This window comes from Branchiostoma floridae, chromosome 6 (assembly GCF_000003815.2).
Source record: "Branchiostoma floridae strain S238N-H82 chromosome 6, Bfl_VNyyK, whole genome shotgun sequence".
Classification (NCBI taxonomy): domain Eukaryota; kingdom Metazoa; phylum Chordata; class Leptocardii; order Amphioxiformes; family Branchiostomatidae; genus Branchiostoma; species Branchiostoma floridae.
The window spans coordinates 11,711,622-11,739,043 of NC_049984.1; the positions used below are offsets into that span (position 1 = coordinate 11,711,622).

General features: G+C 41.4%; 1 protein-coding gene across 2 annotated transcripts; it reads right to left on the minus strand.

The window, feature by feature from the left end:
• Positions 1 to 1,092: 1,092 nt before the first annotated feature.
• LOC118417987 (glycine receptor subunit alphaZ1-like) lies at positions 1,093 to 26,922 on the minus strand. Of its 2 annotated transcripts, none has more exons than XM_035823775.1 (10): positions 26,544 to 26,922; positions 25,937 to 26,100; positions 11,942 to 12,009; positions 11,105 to 11,298; positions 10,411 to 10,493; positions 8,123 to 8,269; positions 7,316 to 7,513; positions 6,659 to 6,858; positions 6,040 to 6,174; positions 1,093 to 2,656 (listed from the first exon to the last, which is right to left on the minus strand). In XM_035823775.1, exons 1-10 carry the CDS (start codon positions 26,642 to 26,644, stop codon positions 2,411 to 2,413), a joined length of 1,536 nt encoding a protein of 511 aa, XP_035679668.1. In that variant the 5' UTR covers positions 26,645 to 26,922; the 3' UTR covers positions 1,093 to 2,410. The 2 variants fall into 2 exon arrangements, with proteins under 2 accessions (XP_035679668.1, XP_035679669.1); XM_035823776.1 differs by having other exon boundaries at positions 25,937 to 26,132; positions 26,544 to 26,621.
• Between the last annotated feature and the right edge of the window lie 500 nt (positions 26,923 to 27,422).

Here is a 27,422-nt window from a genome sequence, read left to right on the forward strand (position 1 = left end):
TGCCCACTTGGATCAAGGACAAGACATATACTCCGTCTTATTTATATTGAAACTCTAAATTGTAACACTCTATGCTGGAAACAAAATTTGATCCTGCAAATGTCAATATTCAAAATGGCCCAATAGCAATAACATAAACGCTCTTTTTCTTTTATGGATGAGACTAAAGAAATCGAAGCTTGTTGGAGCATATCTGCATTGATTTACAACGTCAGTTATTCTGCGACGTTGAATTGCATGGGAAGGGATAAATGTGTAACGGAACGATTTGTTGGGACTACAAAATATCGGAAATGAGCGAATCCCTGGGGTTCTGGTCTCCTGTGTATGGACGATGTAGTCGTGTTCTCCTTTGATATTGTAAATTTTGATGTGCGACGAATTGATTTTCCAAATAAATGGATACTTGTTCAAAGCAGGCCTAGTTTTTGATGATAAGCTCTCTTAGCCATAGGGCCGAGGCAGCCGTCTCAGGGAGTCATGATTCAATGGATTACCGCGATTCTATCATTCTTATCCGTGTTTTTACAGCCATCGTATCCGTGTTAATTTCTGTGATATAGCAACAATTGTCAGTCAGGTCCTCAAACACTATATATATCACTGTTGTCGACATTTCCTCAGGATAGCACTTGTTTAATTTGCAGTCGTAATACTATCACTGTATCACAACAATGGTGTCAGAGACAACGATGGTCATTCTGACCACTCAATATGTCAGGGCGCTTGGTTTCCCTCAGTCTATGCGATGACATAGTTAGTGATGGGAAAAAATCAACAAATCATCATAGAAAGCAGATTTAGTAGAATTTCAATTTGGTAACATAAGCTCGCTTCCTTTACTAGTGAAGAGATAAATACCTCAATGTTAACATTCACATATTTCAGTGAATTGTATATTCAGATGTTTTATCAGATTCAACACAAGTTAGCTAGACTATTTATTATACATATTTGTAGTCACTGGGTAGTGTACGTTATCATATGTTCCGCTTATTTGTATGGTCTTTCGAAGAGAAAGCCTTAGCTTGCTTCGCCCTCCAGAACTCCGGTAAGTTGTTAAGGCGACATATTTGTGTATAACGTTACAAATGTATTAATATACCTGCGTCGTCAACATCAGACATGTATTTTTATCCATCCAGTAAGAATTCCGGTCATGTCCCAACCCAACTGAATGAGTCCGTACAGTGAAGGCGTTTCCTGACTTCTGGAATAACTTCTGCATTCACCATTAATAATGAGAGGTCTGCACTTCCTTTCTTCCCAAGCTTGCTTGTCTTGATCATTTGGGTCGAATATCAGCTACAAGCCTTAAAAGCTACATTTAAACCCGCTAGACCAAAGCAAATTGTTAGAGAAACCATTAATTGCCTTGATATTTTTGTCGCCGACATTTCATGTAGTTTGCAGTTTAGTAATTCAGACTATAAAGACGAGTCGAGTCGAATGAAAGAAACCTGTTCGCCCTCTGTATCTTGTTGTGACGCCTGCCTCAGCTTGGTCCCTCAGGCAAGCTTGCAGAGAGTTTTTCTTGTGGAGAAGACTTGAAAGTCTCCTCTGTGCCGATAAGATGGGCAAAGTGTTGCTGCCTACTCAAGGATGTGGGCATTTGGTGTATGTACAGACACTTGCTTCTCCCGATCGCAAGGTTCTCTTTGAGTTCTCCCGGTGGCGGAGGCTGGATTCGCAACATCATCCAGTTGTTGAAGCAGAACGTGCCAAAATCTGCCGACAAATGATAACGTTAATGGAAGCGTCGTCTCCATCCGAAGATTTCTTATCTTTTGTCTGTGCGATTTTTCCGTTGTAAAGTTCGCATGTCACTGGCGCTTGAAACGATGCTGTCCTATAAACCTGCTTTCTAAAATACTATCTAGATTCAAAATTCATCTCTGTGCAAGGCCGCGTTGGTGCTCAGAATAGTCCAATTCCAGTTCCATGCATATAGAAGCAGGAGCTAAATGGTTCGAGTCTTTTTCATCTATCAGTGCTTTTTGACGTTTCCAAACTAATATCTAATGTCATAAGTTTTCAATTCATTTCCTTGTATCACATTAAACAATGTCAATAAGTCTATCTGTATTAATAGGTTTTTGAGAAGACGATGAAACTGAATAATGATCAAATGAAGAAGTTTCCTTGCATCGTCCTTTGTGTCAGGTTGCCACGGGTGCAAAACAGTCGTGTCAGCGGACAGATGTTGTTTCCTTTTAGAAGACTTCTTTGTTTCACAGCACGAGACATCTGTTGGTGCAAGTTGATTGTCGAACTTCATTGCACCATAGAATGAAATGAACGGTAGTCCGTTTTGGAGGAAGTGCACATCACACAGTTCCAGCTGTGCCCACGAAAATGTGCTCATGGGTCCACGATCGCAGTTGCGTTTTCTCTTGCTTACCCGAGGCAATCATGTCTGCACGATATAATTATATGTCACCCAGTACATGATATTAAACAATAAAAACGCGAGAGGGAATCCCCATCTACAGATGTGGTCGATGGTGTCTGCTATATTGCTTCCACCTGCGTTAGTTAGAACTGTGTCGTCCACACTGTTCTCCGGGTGTGAGTTCGAGTTCGTAGGAAACGCGTTGGCGTTGGAGTTCCTCTTCGCCGCCGGTGGTCTGATGTAGCGTTTTAAGGCTTTGGCTTCCTGCAATGCAAAAGAAATAATCCTGATTGATTTTAACTTCTTAATGTATATATGTCGGCGTCTATACTCCACATGGTACATTTGAAACCTGAAGTAGTTTCTCTTTTGAAAGTGGCACGGTGAGACGCAGACAGTAGGGTGCGATGTGGTAATTAGGATCCCATTTTGAAAGATTGCCAAGATTCCCTTTTTGAAGGATTGCCAACCACTCCAACAAAGATTCAGTGCGTGTTTCTGGTTATTTGATGTCATATTTGATGTTTTCAAAGGACTCCAACTTGGCCAAGTTGGCTAATGGTTAATGGCCACACCGTTGCCTTAGGGCGGTGACCTCGCTCGAATCGTGCTGTGACCGAAATTTTAACAGATCACTCAACAAACTTTATATGAATGAATGAATGAAGACCTTTATTCTACGTTTTTGCTTTCTAACAAGCTAAGTACAGGTCAGGATGAATAGAATACATCTCCTAGAGATTCTAAGTACAATCTATGTAGGGTGTGATAGATAAAATGTTTTTTTTTACGCTTTATGTGCTTTGCTGTATTTTCAGTCATACTTTTACGATTTGTATGGAACCAAGGGTTACACAAATCTAATTGAAGTCACAGTGATCACCGCCAGGTGGAATCGAGTTTCATCTTAGTAGCTGTGTAAGAGAAAATGGCAAATGTAGTAAAACTAAATGAAACCTAAGCCAAATACCTGTCTCGCAAACGGTTATGAATAAAATCTATGAACTCTCTAGTCGGCGCAATTTAATGCGAAGAGGTGCCAAATATGTATTTGTCACGGAAGTGCGATTCTATCAATTTTTCCAAGGACGCACTACAAGAAGTAATTAAAGGCAAAGTAGATCTAATCTAGTAGTGTTGATTCCCAGGGAGTCTGGGTCCCTGTCCAATATATGTGGTCCAATTCCCCTGACGCTTGTCCTCATTTTTCTAAATTGGAACATGGCAGGTAATATAGTAGACAGCGAGGTGATTCTTTTCATCCGTGACACGGAGCCTTCGTTGCTAGATAATTGGATGAAAACCTAATCGTGACAAGGTCTTGTTACCCTCTCTCCACCTCATAACCAACGTTTATGTGAAGTGGTTTATGCCCGACAACGCCCTCTATGCAGCTTCATGCCAACTTCGTATAAATCCTCAAGTGCAGCTCTTTACGTGATAAAGCAGGGCTTTTGACCTGGATCAAAATGATCGAAAAGGTGTTACATAATTGAAAAGGTATTGATGAATTCGGGTGAAAATTGGGCACGGCAAGCTTATATAACCATACACAGTTACTTGCAATAGAAATAGCCATTTGTCTTCCTATAGATTTTGCTGTTTCTCTATACACACGAGATATTTGCCCCTTGGATACTAGGGACGTTTGAAGGCGTCTGGGTGGTCTAAAAGATGACATTGATCCTTCGCCCTTCGTTTATGATCAGAGCCGTTGAAGAAAAGGTGCATATATATAAAAGAAATACTTTTAGTGCCTATTTCCAAAGGGACATAATCTGCACCCTGCGCTGAAAGCTTTAAAAATCACACAGGTGTTTGGCAGAGTTAAGAAAGCAATTGAGATGTATCAAGGGCATCAGTTCGCAGGGAATGGACAGACATTTGCATCTAAATCCGTTCGAGTTTACAAGGTATTTAATGTAGGGCTGTGGTTTGCCGGCAACAGCTTTCTGCGTAATTGGTGAAAATAAGTAGCGCGGTTCACAGTATCTGACAGCAGATGACATTAGGCTTGTAGCCCTGAAAGAAAGACTTGATATATCTACAGGAACGTTGCTACTGCTGTATGACATTACTGGTTTCGTGTATAATTCGGAGGCGGGTGTCACTGTATCTCAACTGGTAGCAGCCTTACAGTTGATATCCTGGTTCCAATAACTAGTAACTGGTTAACAGCGGTTCAATCCTGGGCATACCGATAGGGCATTTCAGTTGGGCTACACCCATATTTTTTGGTCTTGCAGAACCATACCAACAGTTACCAGAACCACAGGCCTAACCCTTAAACTACCAGAGTTTCAGCCCAGTAAAATGCTCTCAGTGCCAGGGTTTGACCGCTGACCTCGAAACCATCGACAAGGCCGACTCTCCGAACCTCCGAGTTTTACGCGCGCGCAAAGCTGTTTCTTCGGGGGATGCCCTATCCCGGTTACATCAGGGTGTGACACACAGGGCATATATTCGTATGCCGGATATATCAGGGCTTGGCCGTTTAAGGGACAACAGACTAGTAGTTGCAACGTTTAGAGTGGCAGAGTTGCAATGGAACAAGGGGATCATTAAATAAGTTATGAGTTTCACCAAGTGTGGAGCCAAATTTATGCCACGCCTGATTTTTCTCATGAGGTAAGACGTAGGAGATAGGACTAGAGTTTAGGCCAGGGTAAGGGATATGGCTATAGGGTTAGGATTTGGGTTAGGATTAAGGCTAGGGTTAAGGTTAGGGTTAGCGTTAGCGTTTGGGTTAGGGTTAGTTTTTACAGCGCGACCCGTCCTCTAAGATTATCACGCCCTACGAGGATTACGCACTTTTCTCCCCGAAGGTATACAGGAAAACCCCAAGCAGTGTTGGAACAAATATTTAGCAGGGACAGAAGTTTAGCTTAACACCGGAAACAAAGGACATAGCTCTAAACTATAAAACCTTCTATTCATGTAGACCTAACCTCCAACTTGTGGTCATTTCTCTCCAGGTGACGCCCCTATAAGAATTAGTAGTCAAGCGGAGAAAAACACGAGTAAGGAAAGAGTTTACAACAAGTACTGTGGCTACAGTTGTATGGTTCTAGTGTACCATTCCACTCCAAGCAGATGTATCGAGGGAATAGACATTATCAAAAGGGCTAAGAGGTACCCAGATGGCCCCCGAAGACACTGTTTATTCCGTTGTAAACTGCTCCCTATACTAGATCTGCTTGGAGATTAGTTCCCCTTGCCATGAACTCTGCAAAGACGGACGTGTTTGGTAAGAAGGCCCATTGCAGTAGAACCGAAAAGACGTGATTAGCTAATGACCTCTGGTTGCAGCTCAATCGTCCATGTTTTACCCCTTTCTTTAACCTAGCGTCAGATATAGATTTTCGAAAGGGCGTCGCCAGCAAGGAAATGGCCGCAGTGATCTGAGTTCTGGTATAGTATACAGTTAAGCCGGTGAAATAGGAGGTGCCAAAAACAGAATGAACATGACATTCAAATAGTGTATAGAAGTATGACCCTTGGCAAATACGCAATGGAAAAGTTATTGCGTCCAGGGAGCAGTATCGACCCCAGGATTCCAATAATGTGAACTTGAGATATCATCATGACCCTAAGGAGGAATTGAGAAATGATTTGGAAACTAGCACTTATAGATGTGCGTGACTTACTTTCAGTCTTCTTGATATGTAGTTGACGGCAGCGTATTCTATCAGAGCCAAGAAGACGAAGAGTTGGCAAACTAATAACCATACGTCTACGGCACGCACATACGACACCTCAGGCATTGGAATCGGCCTGCCGCTCTGAAAGGAAGATAAAAGTTCAGTCAGGAACTCTTTTGTTTTTGCACGGATGTCTCCTTGTGAAGATAGAACTGCTCTATCAGATCTAGTGTTGGTAATGTCAGGTCAAAACTGTCTTGCCTGAAGGTCTGAAGGGGCATTTATAAGTTGAAAGGGGTGTGTTTTGCACGGGACAACGGGTAGAGATTAATTTTAGTCGGAAACTTACTAGATTTAAATAACTGTTTCATGCATTGAAGAATAAAATGTTGACTTCTTTTCCTATTTTCCCGTCCTACATTTTCCTGTCATTTTAACATTTAGATTCAATCGCTTTTGTCCTAAGATATGTTTGCTTGGATACGCACAATGCAAGATCGAGGTACTTGGAAGATCGTACTGGATCATATATTTGAGAGAAAAATAAGATACACAAGTTATCAAATATTTGGCCCTCATATTCTAATAAGCTGAAAACACCTCGAAGTTGAGATGGTTTGTCCACCTGTGTGATCATGGTGAGAACTGTGGTGACCCCAAGCGCAGTTCTGGCCGGTGAAGACTCGATGTTGATCCAGAAGGAAACCCATGACATGGCCACGATACTGATGGACGGGATGTAGATCTGCAGCATGTGGTACGACAGACGCCGCCTCAAGCTAAACCTTAGCTCCGCCGTGGTGAACACCAGGTCACCTTCTGACACTGTATGGAAGGGCAGAAGTCATGCGGTGAAATTCATTTTTCCTGCTCAGCATCATTTTGCTATCATGACTCCTACCAATGATCTAACTATACTTTTAGATACAACTGTAGTTGTACTGTAGTGCTGGAATTAAGGTTTTATTACCTGTGTTACACAATGAGCGTGTTCACGGGTCCAACAGCGCAACCGCAGGTCAAAGGTAAAGGCCCGGAGCAAAACATGTCCGGGCGTCGTCATACAAATATACTAACGGAGGCCATGTACATATATATCCGGACATGTATAAAGCGAGACAAGAACTCTACAAGTGCAGGTGTATTCGCCTTTGACTTGCGCATGCGCAGTTGGATCCTTGAACATGCTTATTCCATTGGGTAGATGTTTACTCCAGGCTAAGCAAAGTGACCTACGAGGTACTTGCAACGATCACATGATCTAAAAGAAATAAAATCATACCCATGAGGAGACCGAAGACACAATCTTCAGGTTTTCTGACAGCTAACTCGTCTGTGCCGTTCTTGCACTCCCCGCCGAAATAGTTACAAGTCCGACACTGTTCCGTGGTAATCTTTTCTACACTGGTACACTGTGCTCGAAGACAATTTTCTGACTCCCGATAATCACAGGTGACCCCCTGGTAAACACAGATCAGTTCTGGAAGGTAAGAGACAATAACGATTTGGAACCGCATTATCAAGAGCTCGAGCGACACCAAGTTACATTGTGGAATAGAACTAGTCAGTATTGCCCTGATGGAGACAGACGGTCACAGAAACGTCGGGTGTTGTCTATATATCATGGCTGTGAATAAGGAATCTTGTTATCCTGTAATTTTCCTACCTGAAATTACTCATGGAAGGAACAATGATTGTCTTTTGTTCGGTAGAAAACTTATGACTAGGATCCTGCTGATGACCTATACTGGTCATCTACAGAGTACAATGCCAACAATGGCTGCTTTATGACACAGACGCAGATTACAGTAAGGTACTTCGCGTTGTCATCAACGCGTGTATGTCATCCGTGGCAGGGCAATTGCTCAGACAAAGATTACATCGGTTACCCATCTTGTTTCGTAATGCAGTTTCCCTAGCGCAATCTCTGTTAGGTCAAGATGGTGTGTTGAGCATTGTATCTGATGGCATATCACCATTCGTCACAAAAGTAAAGCACGAAAATTGCGGCTCTAAAGATAGAAGCAGGCAAATCTGTTGTTCAAGCTGCCTACAGTTTTGGATGGCACTGTATTTGAGTCATACTTACCCGGATAAAGTAATGAATTGACGTAGGCGAATGATTCTACCGTTTCCAGAGAGAGCTGAGAGTGTAACCCGGATGTACGCGTTACTATGGGCGTGTCACCTGGAAACCAGAAGGTCTCCCAGCCCCAAACAATCTTCACTCCTCCACCTAATTTAAAAAAAACACACACAGAACAAATGGTAAAGTATCATAGAAACGAACCTTGCTTTGATGGCCTATAAAAACCTGCCTACGAATGGCAACTTAATAGTTGATATTTTATCGATTTATCACTATCTAAATGGACTGGAATCATGGAAACGAACTAAACTTGTCATTGATGGACTATGAAAGCCAGCCTAAGGATTGCGATTTTGGAGTTGATATCTAATCGATTTATTTTTACCTGATTAACGAGGCAACGTCTCGCATCATAACCAATGAAAGCTGGATCTATATGTTATTAAAAAGTGGTTTATCCTTATTTTCCATAGTGGATACTAGTGACCACCGACAGGAGTATATTGCCTAGTACTATAACAAACAGCTACCTAATAATGAATACATGGAAACAGGTCTCAAGGAATTTGTTACACCTTAGACAAAACCCAAAAGGCCATGATTACGTCAAGCATGTTGACTCTTGTTGGAGTCTTGGGCTAGCATTAGGGCAAAGTTGACCACGTCTGATTGCATTCCTCTGGAGGTCGAGAAAAATATCATGACCTGACCGTCGTTTCTGTCTACGCGTAACTGCATCTTGTGTCAAGGTCCAAGGCTACAATGTGCCAAAAAAACTTCCATCCATCCAGATGGAATTTCATCTCCGGGAACAATAATGCTGATGCCATTCTATTAAGTTTGGTAGCAATAACTATACTTAATCAGAGCTTTAATTTCGATCATTCAAGGACTCTTCGGTAGTAGTTGCATTTCTAATGGTAACTGTAAGCTCATTGTTATCATCACTCATAAAGCGTAGTAAGCCTCAGTGATGGTTGTTTTGATCGAGGGAAAAAATGATCACCAACTTGACCTTGCGTGGTCATATCCATTGAGTCTACACGAGTTTCTAATGAAAAGGCCCAATGCAGTTTAAAATAGCCACGTGCACTACGGGATCAAACGTACACCACTTACCCCATGCCCCAAGAGCTATTCATCACTTTAAAGTCACGACCATAGAACTTCAGGAGACACCAAACCCGGGCGAAAATGGTCTTTTATTCAATAGTGTTTTTATCTATACTCAATCTGTTGAAACCTTTGTGCAAAAGTTCTGAAAAAAATCCACCTCAGTGTCATACTCGATCACTGAAGCAGCAACTGCACGAGTCATTAATGCTATTCCACAAGCCCAGATCTTGGGTAATCACAATTAGCCTTCTAATTTGTAAGTCGTATTCCAGATCCGAAACCGACCCCCTAAGGTAAACTCTGCCAGGAAAAGCAGGTTATTGGAGGACAAAATTAGAGATTCAAGAAATGCTTAAAAACAGCTTTAAGGGACTCCTGGGGGCGTCCTGCAGAAACCGATAAGAGAAAACTCCACAGAATTAGAGTTCCCAGTCCAATTAGCACCGCTCCATGCGGCACGTGACCTACATGTGAAACTGTGTTTCTGGCGGCAACAAGCCTCATTAGCTCCTCCAAACCCACCAGACTAGACATAAAACGGCTATCCAAGAAGGCATCCTTGGCCATACTCTAGAACAAAGAATGAGTCTCAAATAAGAATAAGCTAATTATTCAAAGCTGATATTCCACACACTACTTCCATTAGTAATCAAACTGTCTAATAAGCAATCAAGACGTGACCAAAGTTAGAATGAAAGTTTGTAAATATATCTAGACTAAAAGAGAATATTAATCACAGATCTCGGACAGATTTGACCGCGGGATATGCAAAGTGGAATACGTTTATCAAATTCAAAGAGGTCGCGGGATATGTGAAGTGGAGTCCGTTTATCCAAGATGGCGGCCACTTTTTCTCTACTCGTTATATTTTCAGTAGGTTGGGAGAGTTCATTCCCTCGACACTCGTGCCTAAACGTTTCAACACACCTCCTCATAAAATCCCTTCTTTTGTGTTACCTGAGACAGGTCACCTTCATGGGCCGCATACGTTGCCAAAGTAATTTCGCAACTAATCTTGTTTTAAGCATTAGTCTTTTTCCAATCAATGCGAGCTAGTCCTAGTATTGGTGTCCTCTAAAGCCTGCTATGATGAAAGAGCATAGGAAGTGCACTCGAATTTTGAAGCGTGTTTCTTTCCTCTAGCATGTGATGTGACTAAACAATGTACTTACGATTTTGAATGAGCAGGCTGCACTTTTGATGGTCCAATGGATAGGCGTGAAGCTGCATCAAGCACGTTGCTTTTATCGTGAACCTGTGACATAAATGATTATTACGGGATGTAAAGAACCTGAGCCAATAACTGATGATGCCTGGCACTTATTTCAAGGCGTAATACGATTTACTGCATAGACATGCTGAGTTCCTCGGTATTACTGTCTCGCAAAAACCGCATTACCTAGCTGAACTTCTGACGAACCTGTACTAACACAATAAAAGTTGCGTCTGGACGTCTGATTCTCCACATGCGCACACTTAGTCAAGGGGCTTGGAAAGAGCGGTTGCGTGGCTCTGGAACATCATGGCATTGATTTTGTGTTAGAGCCAGATTGCTGGAGTAGCCTCGGCTATCGAACAAAGGTTCAACAGATGTCATTTTAGTGGAAGAGCTTTGATCCATAACACGCGAGATTGGATAGTTTGGACAAGCTCTCTCCTTACATCGTGTACATTCTAGGGGTTCTACTGGCTACGATAACATGTCAATACCTTTTTCGTAGAAGCCATACATGATGAGACAGAGGCCGAATCGGCCATCTTTTTACATTTAGTGTATAAAGCAACATAATCATCATCTAAGAAGGATGTGTATCTACTCTATAACAATAAGGACATTCAACTAGAATAAGCTGCAGTTATCTGTACCATTGCATCATAAGCACATTTCCTTCACGTGACACACTGAGAGCAGAGGTGTAAGGTGTGCTCTCTTTCGCTACGACATCTATGGAGGGCTTCCAGATCTCCATCCCCTCCGGTATCGCCACGTGTTCGGACGTGATGTTAGCTAACCGCCCATCTCGCCACTGGCACCCCAGTATCAGGCTCAAATCAAAGTCCTGGACTCACAAGAAAGAACTGATGTTAGGTATTGCAACAGACGATGTAGCCTGAGTACTTTAGTATCCCATGTAACACAACTTAATTGCTGCATTTAGCCCACATGGGCAGGAACATGCAAATAAAGATCACCATTAAGTACTGTGTTATAAGTAGCTTTGAGTACCAGCAACTCGATTGTCACTGGCTTTTAACAGCAATTGACCGTTGGACGGGGGCCAAAGCTAATATGACTAGATTGAAAGCTACAGAAAATGTTCATATGAGGCCAAGGAATATTCGCTAGCTTCATATCATTAATGTTTGCCAAATAGCTATGAAACAAGAGATACATGAAGAAGCCCAACGGATGTTAAGAGTTATAGTATGCAATACTTTATTTCTGGTTAAGGAGCTTATAAATTATTATTAAACACATGTATTACTAATGTAATCACATTGATCTGGTATAATCGACTCTAAGGAAAGATATTGCAATCTTTCATGCATCAAATATGGGAAAGTATATATGTTTATGCATGTCCATATGTATGTATGTATGTATGTATGTATGCATGTGTGCATGCGTTTGTACGTTTATGGAATCACTTGGTCTCTTATTAAGCAAAATCTTTAACTTAAGAATTCAAATAACAGACTTACCATAGTTTTCTCCGAAAAGGCCCCTAAACTGTCGATGTAAATACTGCACACGACTTCAACTGGAGGACCTGAGGGATGAAAAACCACATGCGAAGTAAATGGCACCTTTAGCTGGGACGTTAATTGTCGTTGTTGGATTGACGACGACAGGGTTCGTAACAGAACCGAATACTTGGGCATCGTTCCATCTAACCAACAGCCCGTAAGAAAATGAAATGGAACATTGTGCGTATTTTTCGTTTAGGCTTCTCATAAGTCACACAAATGTAGTCTGACGCTAGATCCCAATTGGAAAGCGTTAACCGAGTACATTGGCAACTATGCTGAAGTTCCTGTGGCAGTGAGTGTATTCCTCGTGACATATTAGGTCTTGTATTCACGAACAGCTTGCCAGAATCACTTTGTAATCTTGACTTGCATCAGAAGGTGGCAATGCATTTATAATTGTCAGCACTTCCTCAGGCTTAATCGTGAAGGCATTCAGAGTACTGCTGTTCCAGTGGTGGCAATCTTCTCGGGTCGTTGCTCACTGTTTTGCGACGTTTTAATAAAGCGACTGGACTGTCCACATGGCTTATCACGTTCGACCACTTTCACGAGGAAATTGCTCGGTCCCTTTTTTCTTCCGTATTCCACATCCCAGAACGAAGATCCCTGATCATTTCAGGAGCAAGCTTTTTCGTGATCATGTGTGTAACCTAAAAAATTTAAGACAAAGCTGGACAGGCATCTGTCACTACAATCCTGTTAGTGTAACTTATCCTATAACATTTGAGTGACTCACAAAGAGCCACGTTCTGACTCCCCCTACAACTCGTAATGAGAAAAGGTAAAAAAATGTAGTTAAGTGACCCAAATCTGTTCACCCTCTTCACCATAATCGTCCCTTTCACCCTTGTGATAACGATTTCCTTTTTATTTGGACCTACCTAATGTCCCATGGGCAAATCTCATTCGTTTCATTTTAGTGAGCTTTGGCGCGGATATGTCAGAACAACGAATATTCTCATCAAGTCTTCCTGACTAAACTAGGGCAACCATCTGGTATACAATGTCCCTGGTGTCATCTAAAAGACATGACTTGATATTTGGTTTGAAATATAGCGTCAGGTCATCCGTGATGAGAATGTCTTCGTATTTATTTGGGTATTCCCTTAGGAAGATGAATGGTAGAAATTCTAGGAACATGGGTCCCTGCTATATACCTTACATAAATTCTTCAGGGACAGAAACTGACATCATTTCAGTCCAACAAATTGCAGACGTACTTACCAATGTTTGTCAACATTGTAGGTAATGCTCCCATTTAAAATATTTCAGGAAGGAATAGTTTTTTAAATGGTAATTCTAAATTACCAGGCATATCATTAGTACCGAACTTTGTGTCTTTGTGTCTCATGCCCAGGTGTTGATTAAACCTAATTACCTTATTTCCTCTTGTACAAAGTTTCCCATTAACATCATTACGCTTGGTTACCAATAACACGCATTCACCAATATCACGCATCACTTGTGATGCTTCTTTCTCGGACCGATAACGATTGGTAAGTCTCGGGACAACCGTTAGTTCTCAGGGGGGGAATTTGATAGAGAAGAATATCCACCCCACAGGATGTTTCAATGGTACGCCGTTAATTAGAAGGTTTCTCTACATCACCTTGAAAGATGCCGTTTGCCCAGCAGAGTAACATTGGATTTCAATCAACACTGAAAGACTCATCAGACCTGGATACAAAGCAATGGTGATGTCCTACAGCTCCAGTAAAGTGGTCGCCAATGGGGTTAATGGGCCAGAAACGTCAGCACATGGTTCTATATACATTTCTCATCATTACTTCAACTTCAAACAACGCTATTACTGTCTAACCATGGAGATCCATTTCTATATCTAGCCAGGACATGTCAATATGTATTCATGACATTTGTAGCTTGGGTCCCACCTTTCCTAGCGAACTGCCAGCGCTGTGGGTAACCACGGTTAACTATGGAGGATAGTACCATTGTCAATTGTAATGTCAATTTGACTCGTCAATGCCAACTTGTGTGATTAAAACGAAATTAAACTGTCTAAAGGTTTTGCAAGCTCCATTAACCCCATGTCTAGCCACGTTTCTGGACAAGCAGGACATAATAGCTGTTTGGCGCGCCCACATTCACGTAAAGGTTTACACTTACGAGGTACAGAGCAGCCATTATGTTGTCCATGTAGTAACTAGTAAGTGGTCAAAAATGGGTCGGCTTTAATGGAGTTTGAAGAGCCATTTGACCCCATGGCCGCCCAAATATGGCAAAACACAAACGCGTTGACACATAACAATATGGCAGTATGTTATTTCAATGATGTTTGACACTTTCGGGTTATGTTTTTATATAACATTATATTCTATTGATAAGAAGTATTTACATCACACAGCTACTCTCGTACTTTTAGATAAACTGCTAGTTGTAACATATTGTTTAAACACTGACCGTTTCCAAAACCATATCCAGTTACTTGAGTAACTACTTTTTCGTGTATCTTGTTACCTTGATGTCTAACCTACATCGACGTATTGTTTAAACTTGCTGTTACAAGTGTTAGCTGCATATTTACTCCTACATGTTTAGCACTGGGTATTTGCATGCAGCGCGTGTAAGATAATCATAATTAACGGCCGGATTTGCACATGCAATCTCTTTCAGGCTTATTTCATTAAATCCTGAGAACGGCTCAATTATCGGTCTCAAGGCTATGTACCCAGCTTAAGGAGGTTAACGAGAAGCCGAATAAAGAAACCACATCCGTGAAACGCGCTTTCCTTCCGTCGATGTCTTGTGTGCCCTGGGTGTACTACTGAGCGGAACGTTAACAAGCAAGTGGGTGACCTAACAAACAATTTATGTTCAGCATATCAGAAACCATTCGTCAGCATAGTCCTTCTTAGATTAGCTGTCACTTTGTATACTCTTCAACTCAAGCCGTTGAATGGGGACATGCAGTCACGGGGAGGGGGGTACAGCCATGTGCTTTATATGATATAAAAGGCGCCTTCTATGCTTCAGGGCTTAGAGGAGATACGGACGAACATTAAACCTTCATCATGTTCTCACTGGCCATGTAACGTCGAAGGTAATTCTCCCCATTTGGAATGTAGACTTTCTGACGGCCCTGATGTTAAAACCTGGCGACATCATATTTTTAGAGAGAGTCTTGTGGTTATGAATGTACTTCATATATATATCAACGGCGTCATAACCTGTTACAATAGTGCAGTGATTTGAAGACATAACAATTTATGTTGGCCAGATGGACCGCTAATAACTCTTTGCAATAATTTGATCTTCATATACGGTTCATTTAGCTGCGAGGATATAACGCTACCCAATATCATTGTACCCGCATACCATAGGTTACAAGGCACGGAAATGGCACATTTTCATCGCAATAAACTCTGTGCAAGGAACCATTTCATTCTTGAGAGATGCGCCTTAAAACCCATAGACCCGGTGGCCTGTTATAAGACAGTAACTGTTCCGTCATGCTTCGCTTACAATGTGACAATAACAATACATCACGCCAGACATTAGGTTCAAGGGGAGGCATGCCATGGTTCAATATTTCCCGCACCGTCTGACTCAATAGCCGCGGGTAAAATCTGTCATAATGACTTTTTGGGGCTGACCTAGAATTGTCCATCAGTAGGAAATATTGCTTGCACATTAATGTAACCTTAATGCTTTAAGAGGTACGCATATCTACGAGCAAGTTGTGTAGCTAAGACCACAAGGAAGTAAATTTCTTTGATGACATCCGCGTACACATTGATTTTCGCAAGACAATTTCGTTGGGCTCTAATTGCAAGAGCCCTGAGTGTAGTTGCAAAAGTGACGCTAATGTGGTAGCATCCTGTACTTTTAGTGATACTAGTAAGCCACTTCTTGTGATGCCATGTTTTGTCATTTAGCCATCTTGTTTATTGCCCAGTCTTTTCTTCGTGCTCTCGCAGTTGGTTTGGAGTCTGCGGTGGATCTCATCCGTAAATTCACATTCTGTAGCCCATACGTCGCACATATTGCGCTGAACATGTGTGATGGAGCGAAAACATCGCCTCTCGTGAGCATGACTCACGACATGTTTTTGATTCGCAGTCCATGTCAAAATAAAAGGGAGAACGGTTTGTCAAATGAAGCTGCAGCTGCTGCATAAATTGAATCTTTCAGAACGCCTGAAAACGTGGGTAAAGGGTACGCTTTTTGCATTTTGCGACTTGCAGTCGCAAAATGCCTTCTGGCCAGTGTAGTCGCCGTTGTGATGTTGAGATGTTGTGATGTTGAGATGTTGTGATGTTGAGATGTTGAGATGAACGGACCTGTTCAATCCATGCCAAACATTTGTATACCATATAAAACAGGCATTTCTTCAAAATGTTCGCACTAGCGCAGTGGTAAAGTTTACGCATGCTAAACCAATGCACCCGGTTCGAATCCGGGGAGGTAGATTTTTTTCAACTTTTTTTTTTTTTTTTTACATCCATTAAAATACTAATTTTTACATCCATTTGGCCACACCAATTTATTTCTTTGATTAACGGATTCGCCGCTTCGTTTTTTTGCCGAATAGAAATAAAAATTTAAAAAAAAAACTTAAAATTGCCCCGCAACAGAGCTCACTCAAAAACAGGCAATGTGTAGTGAAATTTGCTGCAGTTCACGCAAATTTTAACAGGTGGCGTCTAGATCTGCTGCAGTTCAGGCACATATGTGAATCTCTCCATGCGCCAATATCAGGTTTAGTTACTCTGTTCTATTTATATGACATTCTAATAACTAGAAAAAAACGTTCACACACGCAAACATTGGCAAAATGCCAGCTTTTTTAAAAGCACTTGTTTATGAAAGTGTGCTTTACGAATATTCTACATATGCTTTACGTGGGCTTAAAGATTTGGTGTAAGGAAATTTATTCCCCTCTTTCCCCGCAAGGCATTCATTTAACGTATATACGATATCAGAAGGTGAATGTGTAATGCACTTCTGTTGATGGAGTGTTATTTAGCTATTTTGCTTTTACTGTCTGTCTTCTGGGACAAACATAGCAATTATAGAACGAATGTTTATGCTTACATATGGAATTGTTTGATTGTTGCTATGATTATGTGTGGCACTGTAATAATCGTGTTCTGCACATATATAGAGAAAGTATGTACTTGAACCACAGGGCGGCAATGATGTGTTTACAACGTGTCGAAGTTCATCATCATCATCTCGGCATGCTGCCCGGACCAAGTCGACCCTCTCCCTATCCAGACGTTAATGTCCCCCATAGCGTTAACGTTAATTTCCAACAACCTTGACTTATCAAAACCAATACAAGGAAGTGGAGAATACAGCTGTGGCAATCACAGCAGGAGAAGTTGAAGGCCATTATTCGGCGACGGTAAAATACAACAACTCCCCAACGGAATCACTACAGTACACCGACAGCGATATTGCTTGGTTTTATCTGTATCCGGGGAGGTCGCCTTCAATTACCTGAAAGTACCAGAAAAGTGTCGAACGTGCACAGGTCAAATGATAGCATTTTCTGACACCAGGTCTACTACTTAAGTAAAATAGGAATTGCCCGGGGACAATATTCTTTACATTTCTATAGTACAATCTTTGCCGCAAGGTCCGTCAATACAGATTTACCACTAACAGCAAAAAGGTCAATTATTCCAGTCATGTACTATTACCTATCGAACAAAGTGTATCTTTCATATGCCGTGCTTCGCCAACTGTTTCCACCCTTTAGTATGTATGCCAGGGATGTCACTGTAGATCAACTAGTGGCTGCCTCAAAGTTGAGCTCCTGGTTATAGTAAGATGGAACTGAGAGACCGTTCCATCCCTGGTAGGGCATCTCGGTTTGGGATGCACCCGTCTTTCGGAAGGGACATAAAATGGGGCCCCGAGGAGGACGGACGTTAAAGGTGAAACCCCTCCCTGTAAAAAATAAATACGCTGCCACTTAAACATCAAGGAAACTTGCGCATGCTACGTATGTGTCTCACTAGGCACTGAAAGAGTCCAAACGACACGAAACAAATGCATATCACTGTCAACCTGGCTGACGCACGCCAGGGCCGGGATGGTGGGGTTGAGCAATGTAAACGAAAGCTCCTGTCTATCCTAGCGACAAAACACGTAATGAAAAATGTAGATATGACTTCAGAGGTTAAAGTAGAATGCCCGAGCGATACATTGAGTCTTTGAGCAGTATGTTATGTATAGACATGACTGGCGGGTATGGCGGCTTCATGTGATTAGCAAGGGGACTCTGAGCTGTCTCGTAACCCTTGGAATTGATTAAAACCAAACCGGTCAGCAATATGACAAAGGAAACGTCACCCAAGGTCCCCAGTCCACAAGACGGCGATCGCTAAACGACCGTATAGCGACCAAAATGGGATTCGCATAACCCTTGATTTGATGATTGAAATACCATTTAACATGTAACGTTAAATGTATGATTCAAAAGACAGCAAAATGCATTAAACGTAAAATTGTTCTTTATCTATGAAATTGTTTGATTGGTCTATCGGATCTGTCGTCGCCTATCAGTCGCAGCTTCTAGCTACAGTGAAGCACTTCGATGTCTCAGCAAAACCCAATCCCAGAGTCGTTCGCCAAACAGTTTGAAATGCGTGAACGTGAATTGTTCTTCATACTGGGAAGCTACAAGATTAGAAGTTGGCTGAAGAAGTATTTTGTAATCTGTTATTCAATCTTGTTGACCACCTTAGAGCGTTATAGCTCACAGGCAATCAAAAATGTTCAAGGTTCAGCGCTATCCGGTAGTTTTCTTTATGCATGGTTTTTGAAGCAAAAGTGTTGGAGAGGAAGTTGAGGGTCCTTCTGGTGCACCGGTGTCGTGGAGTAATTTTCAAGAAGTAGTCTGGGCGGATTTTATGAGGAGGGATCGCGCCGAGGAGACTAACAATAATACTTATCCTACCCTTACTCTACGCCTGTCAGAATTTTACATAGTAGAGAAGTTACGTCTGATCGCATTATATTCACTCTTCTCCTTTGTCTATACTGTATCAAACTGTACGATCAAATGTACGTAATATACAAAGGTCCAATAGACGTGAACCGTGATAACAGGCATAGAACGTTATGTTTATGAGGCCCAAGCCTACCCAACTTTTTTCCTCACATCATAACATATCTGCTACAAAAAAAATAATAATCATAGCACGTCCAGGACAAAAGATACAAAAATATACGTTTACTTCAGTACTAGGTCACACACCAAGGGTCATACACCGACAGTTTTTCCTTATGAAACAAAAGATGTTATGAGAAACCGGGTATATCAGACACTGCTATATATATATATTTGACATATATTAAGCCCAGTAGCTTCTTCTTTGATTGACGTGACAGACCGGTCTTTGTAAACCCTCGAAGTAGGTGCCAAGTTCAGTTCAGTTCAGTTCATCCTCTTGGAGGTGACACCTGTGTCTCCACTCATTTCTGTCCAGCATTACTGATCGGAGTTCGTTGGCCTCCAGACCTGTTTCCTCAAGCATCAGCTTCCTGAGTGTGGCCGAAGGGCGGCCACGCCTGCGCGGCTCGTTTGGCTCCCAGAGCAAGACCTGACCTGCCATTTCCTCATGGCGCACCACGTGTCCTGCCAGACGCAATCTTCGGCTGCGGACAACAGCCGATATTTGCAAGGGAGGCAGGGTACAGGCTCTTTGTTGGAGATGTGGCTCCTCCAAGAAACATCAAGGGCAGCACGAAGCATGTGATTAGTGCTCCCATCAAGTTGTGTACATAGAGATTTTGTTATCATCCATGAACCATGAATGAAGGTGCCAAAACAGTTATTAATGTTATTGCCATATATGTGATATCTATTATTAACAATAATTATATACTACGATATCAAACCATCCGTAACTATTGCAATTTCACAGCTCAGTCTCGGTGAGAGGATTCATCCCAGGTCTCTGGGGGCAAATACTCTGGAGAAATTCAATTGGGCGTTATACATTACCAAACATCATTATAGAGGTGTCTTGAGAGATAAAATTTCCCCTGACACCCTCCTGATAAAGGTGTACTGCTGATGATTTGGTGAAAGTGGGACATGGCAACCTAGGAGGATTTCGATGGCGATGATTGATAATGTAGCATCCCCCCCCCCCCGAAACAATTACTCCTAGTTTCTAGGTCACCTGACACACGATGTAAACGCCAGAGCCTTTCACTGCAGTTACTGACTGTCAATGTTTCATGTTGAATCATAAAGCAGAAGCTCATAAGGCCACACGTGTCCAGACTAATGAATAAGGAGTTTCGCGATTTTTAAGTTCGCAGGTGCGGTGATAAGCATTGTGGGTAATATGTCAAAGGTGAAGACCCATGAGATATAAACAAGACACATCTGGATATTGTTATGCAAATCGAGACAAGAACTTTTTACAGATTAGGGTCCTTCACCTTACATATTATCCACACTGCATTTGGCTGCGAATGCTTACTCCGAATCGTGATCCTCCCTATAGAAAAAACGTCAGTTATAGCAGCAGTAAAGCCATAATCGTAAACCCCTGCGTGCGCGCATAGTAAGCGACATCCCCCCACGTAGGTGATGAATGGCTTTAAGACTGCAACAAGAAGATTAGTTATTTCAGCTCCTTGGAGAGGTAGAAAAAGTAACCAAATCAAACTTTATTTAACGTGTTGAATCTTTCATGAGAGGGCGGGGATTCATTATTTTGCTTGCGTCATCACTGAATTGTTATATGCTCGTTAGTTTGGGAGGGGAGGATTAGTTTGGTCGACTGATGATGCTCTTCCGAAGACTACTAATCAGTAAGACGCAGCTGTGCAAGCATTGTGAGCAAGGGAAGTCAATGTCGTAAGGCCAAGGACGAAGTCAGATAGCTTAGTACGCAAGACAAGAGACAATCAATTTTGTCTTACAGGGTTTAATAGTCGATGTGGAGAAGATAATGCAGTGAAGCACACCCTGCCCATTGGGTGGCAATCGCTGAACGATCGTTTAACAACCAAAGTTGGGTTTGTTTAAATCTTGATTTATAACTTGAAATATGATGCACATTGCAAAATGATGACAACAAGGCCGTCGAAACCCAAAATGATTCGTCAGTATCTACGGAATTGGTTGAGTGACCTGTAAAATGTTTTTGATTTCTTTTTCTTATTTTATTCAAATTCATCTGAAGAGCATAGGACAAAAAGCATATCGGCTCATGTGAGTCTTCTGCTCAATAAACCACAAAAACAAATAACAGTCAACGTCAACAAAGGGAACTTATGAATACAACAAATAACAAAGATGGACATTGAGTAAATTAAATCAGCATCAACGGAAGAAAAGTAATAGTTGTAAGGTTGCACCCATCAGTTGTTTATGTCCTTTTGTGTTTTGCCTTTATTTTCCCTGTGTTTTAAGGCACTATCACCCGTAACTAACAAAACATGCGCTCTGCTAGTAATCCCCGTCAAGGGGGCTGAGCAGTACAAAAGAAGAAGAAGAAGAAGGTTACAATAAAAAAAACTAGCTAAAAACAAGATAACGGCAGTACAGACACAATGTCTGGTCGCAAATGTTTGATCGCTCTGTGTTAACAGACTCTGGTAGAAGGAGTGGAAAATGGCCCGACTGCTTGAAGACTTGAAGAAGCGGTTTGATCATAATGGAGGAGTGGGAGGGAGCAATTAAGTCAAACAAGGTTTATGAAGGCGATGTGGTAAGGTCTCCATTCCACTAGACGACGCTGCAGTCTAAACTAACTTCGTGTGCCATTTGACTTCATAATTAGAATGTGAATTCAAAAGACTGAAGAGATGACATTTGCATAATTAATGAGAATATTCTATGATAGCACCATTCTAATGTATATCTTGTCCCGAATATGATATGGTCTTGATATGTGGGTGGCAGATAGCGTTTACGGCCAGGACAAGCTGGGGCAGGGTTGAGCCCCACCGCATTTAATTTTGGAAATGCATTGGCTTTTTTTGTCAAAAAAAGCAAAACCTTTTAAAGAGGATAACTAAAGAAAGGTACGACGGATTTCCCTCATTTAAAGCATGGAGATAGCTTAGACAAAGATGTGCACAGTGATCATCATGAATATCATGCAAATGAGGACTTACTTACTTTATATAATTCATGAGGAAATTGTATAATTCCATTGTTTTTCGTATCTACACTTCAATAAATGCAACACAGTAATTCCTAGCAGGTGGAGCATAAACAGATACCAAACATGCAAATAATGGATACAACAATTGCAAAACCGCTTCATGATAAATGATGGGAATTTAATTCTTGTAACATGTGTTAGTTGAAGGTGAACATCCCCATTGATAATTATATGCAAATGTGTGAGTCATTTGCATAAGATCTATTTCATTGATGTATAAGGTTGCTGAACTCTAGTTTAAATTATGCTAGATCATAAATTGCTATCTGAAGTTTCTCACAATGCCGAATTCATCCTTTGTGATGTAGATATTATTCATTTTCTAGATTGCATGAACTACTTATGGCCTTGTGATTCATACTACTGTACACTCTTCATCGAACTATCAAAGCGATTACAGTTACACTATCTGCTATCTCCTAGTACTAAAAGTAAGACAGCAGCGTCTAGGTAGGGGATGTACAGGCACGAATCGTGTTAAGGAAGTTTGGCCGAATCTCACGTTTTCAATCACACATGGATTTCAAGTTCAAAGCGGTGAAAGCCTTGCTCGTGACTCTAAGGCACTGGCAGTATCTTTAGGATGGAATCCCATGTCTGGTTGGAAACTGAGCCAATGCATGCATATTATTGGGGGCACTCAAGTACAAAGAAACGCATTTGTTTGAAATTCCGGCTTATACAACAAAAGAGGAAATGTTATCGGTGGTTTTAACTTAAGTTACATTTTCACCGCGACCTAAAAAAAAAAAACACCGAAAACATTTACAGTAAAACCCTGCATAGCAAAATCTTGTATAGCACTTTAAATCGCAAACTTAAAACCACGGTGAACACTCGGTTTCTCTCTAAATCCCCGCGCACATTTTCCCTTTTACAGTAATACAGATATATACATTAATGCAGCTTTAAACTTTGTATTTCTGACTCATCTATCTCATTAACTCTTTCACAAATCAACTAATATAGTATGTTAAATCTACTACTAGATTAACTATGTGCTAGATCTACAGCGTTCTCTCTGATTTCGACAAACAGCAGTTCTGCATTCGCTAAGGTTTCCCTTCATCAATACCATTTAAGCGTCGTCCACAGCTATGGCGGTGGTGTGCCCGTAGGCTGATTTACAAGCCAATGTTTAGAGTCCACCCTGAAAGCCGTGTGTATTTTACGCTATGGCTCAGACATACTGATGTGGTAGTCGCAGTAAAAAGCCCCGAAGAGAGCTACGCGTGGCACTCCTGTATGCGATGGAGGCAGAAATGTTAAACCTGACTGCAGTGCCATTCCCCCGCCTAATTTCCGTTGAGTATTAACTCGGTTCCTGTGTGATCCTTCAAATCAATATTATCACATCAACTAAACATGCCAAGAATAAAGTCAACTCTGTGAGGGAAAATATCCCTCCCGCTGATGAAATTCACCAGCTCAGTTGTAAATGTTGGGTATGGTGCCTTTTTAGGCTCCTGCTGTTCCAACTTGTTATAAAACGGGCCCATGCTGTGGCTAAATCAACCATTCACTACTAGTTTTAATGTTAAACAGTCTCATCCTATTAGATATAGACAATATATCATGAAGTTAACAACATAAATGGGAAGCAGGTCTACATAAGATATTTTAGATGATAGTTTTATGTCGACTAAGAAATCATTTGCTCCACCTCAAATGATTCCGGATAAAGCAATAACATAATTAGTATGATCACTATGATGTCTTCTAATATACGATCAATGGCAAAAGCCCAATATTCAACATTATTTTATGAAAGAATGGGTCACGTTTTTAGTTTCGTACGGATAACCTCCAAACCCTCACGTCTTGCCTAAGTCTATAATCTCGCAGCTCCAATATAACTGACCATGTTGGCGCAATTGTCTGCGGTGTTTGTGTTTTAGAAGACCGTGCTCAACTTGCCATGAACCTGGTGAAGAAAATATTGTGTTTTGCTTAACTCCTAGGCCTAGGAAATTTAATGCTGTGTTTCCATTGGCATTGCGGTCCTGAAAAAATAGGGTCGTAAGTCAGGGATTTTCTTTCCTTTATTTATATTTCGCCATCAAAATAACTTTGTGTCAACATGAAGTCGACAGGAAGGGGGCCTATGTGTGGGTGGTCTGTTTTTATGTCTTTTCTTCTGCAGTAGAACTAAGGAAGTAATTGGAAAACTGTGATGTCTGATCCATAAATCAGGTGCCCCTTGCTAGCGGCCGAACCAGAAACCTGCTTCGTAGTTTTTCAAGGATTGGCTGGTAAACCGGAAACACAGTTTTTACCGAGGCCTTATCTGCTTCTTGGTTGCGAAATACTGATACGGAGGAACGGTCATTCCTTACAATTTTTTTTTGTCCTGCACAACACAGTTGCACTGGGATTCCCTCCTGTTTTACTAATGAACCGCGGATGTGGTAGCTAGGTTACGTGCAAGTGTATCCCGCAAGATAAGCTAGGAGGAAAACGTTTCACTACAAGACGTTTAAATCCCTGTCTCTGTTTGATGAAGTAGGACCCATGCGTTGGTCATCCGTTTGTAAATGGACTTTCCTAAATTAGCAAAATCAAACACAAGCGCAGCAAAGAGGTCATGACTAATATGGGCCAAGATTTGTCCAATTAATGGTCAGATTGGTCCAAGGTCAGTGCAATTGCTGATAACAGCTTCCGTTAGATTCTATTAAATACTACTCATATACTACCGACCAACTTCTTTTGGGTCCCCTTTAAAAAGTAGGAACCTTGTAAACGTGTATTGGGGAACCGTAAACTCTATGGTGAGGCGGAAGAAGTGAATTATTTCGGGTCCTTTGATCCATTCATTGCTCAAGAATAGATTTCATGGTCTTGGGTCGTGGGCCATGCTTGGTTCAAGAAAGAAGCGATTTACATCCAATTAATTTTGCATAGGAGTCCCTGGAGATGACTTTGAACTTGTAAGATGGAGATAGACTCTCTAACATGGCTGAAAATACTTAAGAGGCAACCGAATTTTCAGCAACCTTGTACTACGTATCCACGAAATCCATCAACAGTGATCTCTTTTAAACCTGTACGCTAAACGGCTCAAGGCTTTTCAAGTTCAGTTCCAACAGTCCCGCTTCTTGGTAATGGGTTCATATTAAGATCTACCTTAATCCAAGAGATTCTCATAGAGACGTGCCTCGCAAATTAATAAACTTCATTAACAATCACTCATTAGAAGAGTAGGTACATTATAGGACAACGTGGTAACTTTGTAAACGATGATCTTCTGGAGATTAGTGGCGTCCATATTAGTTCATACCCGTTTCGAAGCATACATTACAAGGTGAGTTTAGTCGGCATATGGTAAGGCACATTAGGGTGAATGCCAACAGTCTAGACGACTTATTGGCTGATTGTCAAAATGTACAATCTGTTTCCTTCAGGTGAGCTATGATGTGGCAGTTTAAAATGTGATCTGATAGAAATTCTTCTCTTAGGTATAATCTTTAAGAAGACTACAAAAGAGATTGACAACCAGGAGATGAAAATAAAGCACTTCATCATCTTCCCTTAACCGGTATGAATAGAGTTTTCTCGTCATGAAAGACGCAAAATTTCTATGTGCTACAAACTGACGACTTGAGTTATGGAACTTTATAGAAGTTCAAGTACATTGTCACAAATATTCCGAAAAATAATCATTAATAAGCTGGAAATGGCAACAACAAAGGACATATTAATCCGCTACGTACGTTCCAAATCTAAAATACACACATGTTTGTGTTCATATGTATAATTCCAAATAAGACAATATTATGTCACATACCTTCCCAGTTAGGCCTCAACCAATAGAAATAGCCTTCCGGCAGGACAAACATTGGCTCTTCCATACTGTTCTGTAGTGACGATGGCCCCATGGTCGGGTTGTAACCCATTGTGCGATTAGCTCCCGGAAAGGGCGGTACTGTTGGCATGTATCTGATGTAGTTTCTAGAAGAACGGAGATGTGCGTGTTGAGATTGCTGTCAAAATCAAAAGCAACATTCATAATATCTCATGGATAATAGCAACTCGGTATCTGCACTGCTCAAGGGTTTTGATTGACAGATGAAGAGTTGAAATGAATACTTGTCTTTTGTAGATCAGAGGCTGATGATGAATATCATAAAATCCGTGTTCGGGGACAGTGAGTCTATTTCATCATTGTTCAAGGATAGAAATCGGCCAGATTGCATTTTTTCTAGGAGCTAATTAACCGTCTAATGGCGTTGGTAGAGGCTGCTGATTAAAGATGGGATGTCAAAAAATATTCCTTACCCAACCACTATTGCCGGTAATAAGTTGGGAAAGAATCTTTAAATAGCTCACATATTCTAGGAGCACTAAACTCTCACATTATTGTTATATTAGTCGAGAGAAGCTTTTTCACTTACGTTCTGTTGTTATTCTCAGCCTGGTATTGTTCGGAAGTCCTGGTGTGAATGGAAAGTAAAGCAGCGAGGATTGGCAAGGCAGCCCGGATGTCTCCGTCCATGGTGCTGAACAATGAGGAGTGCTTATCTTCAGAAGATGCCCACTAGGAAAATTCCACACAAGTCGTCAGATGGCTCAAAGACCAGCATCCTTTCAGCATCCTTTATGTTGAGAAAGGAAAGCACAGATAAGGAAAAAGAAGAAGACAAAACCGCATCAAACGCGTTGCTGAAATGGCTATCTACGGGCGTTGGTTCAGCTCGGTGTCTCTTCCTATCTTGTGTCTACCCAGTATGAGTTACGGGAACGTGCGTCGTCCAGAGCACCTGTCTTGTGATCATTTCCTCTTTCGAATGGCCTGCCGGGATCAACTACTCCGTCGAGTGCCTGAATGCATAATCATGCAAATGAGCACGGCGACGGTTTAGAATTGAGCTGCATGATTACCGATAGAGAGCACAGCGCTTGTGTGGATTATGACATCCTCTGTAGTTCTTGATCAGGCGTGGTAACAAGATCTAGATGATGTTAGGGCTGTGTCTCTACACACAGCAGCCACTTATCATTTCAAAAGCTTCCTTACCTTCTGTATTCAACTGAAATTAATGACGAACCTTTCTCTAAACCCTCTTTACCTTTTAGTCAAATTGGCTGCTGATTTGAGCGTAGGTACAGTGACATCTATTTTCCTGCCATCACATGGTACAGTGATGTATACCTCAAATGGGAAATGCTTGTTCTGTCCTGAGAAGGGCACGGCGCAGTAGAGGCTAGTGTATAAAAAGGGCGGAGGCTGCGGTAAATATGTGGTGGTTTAATTTCCGTCAAATAATCATGAG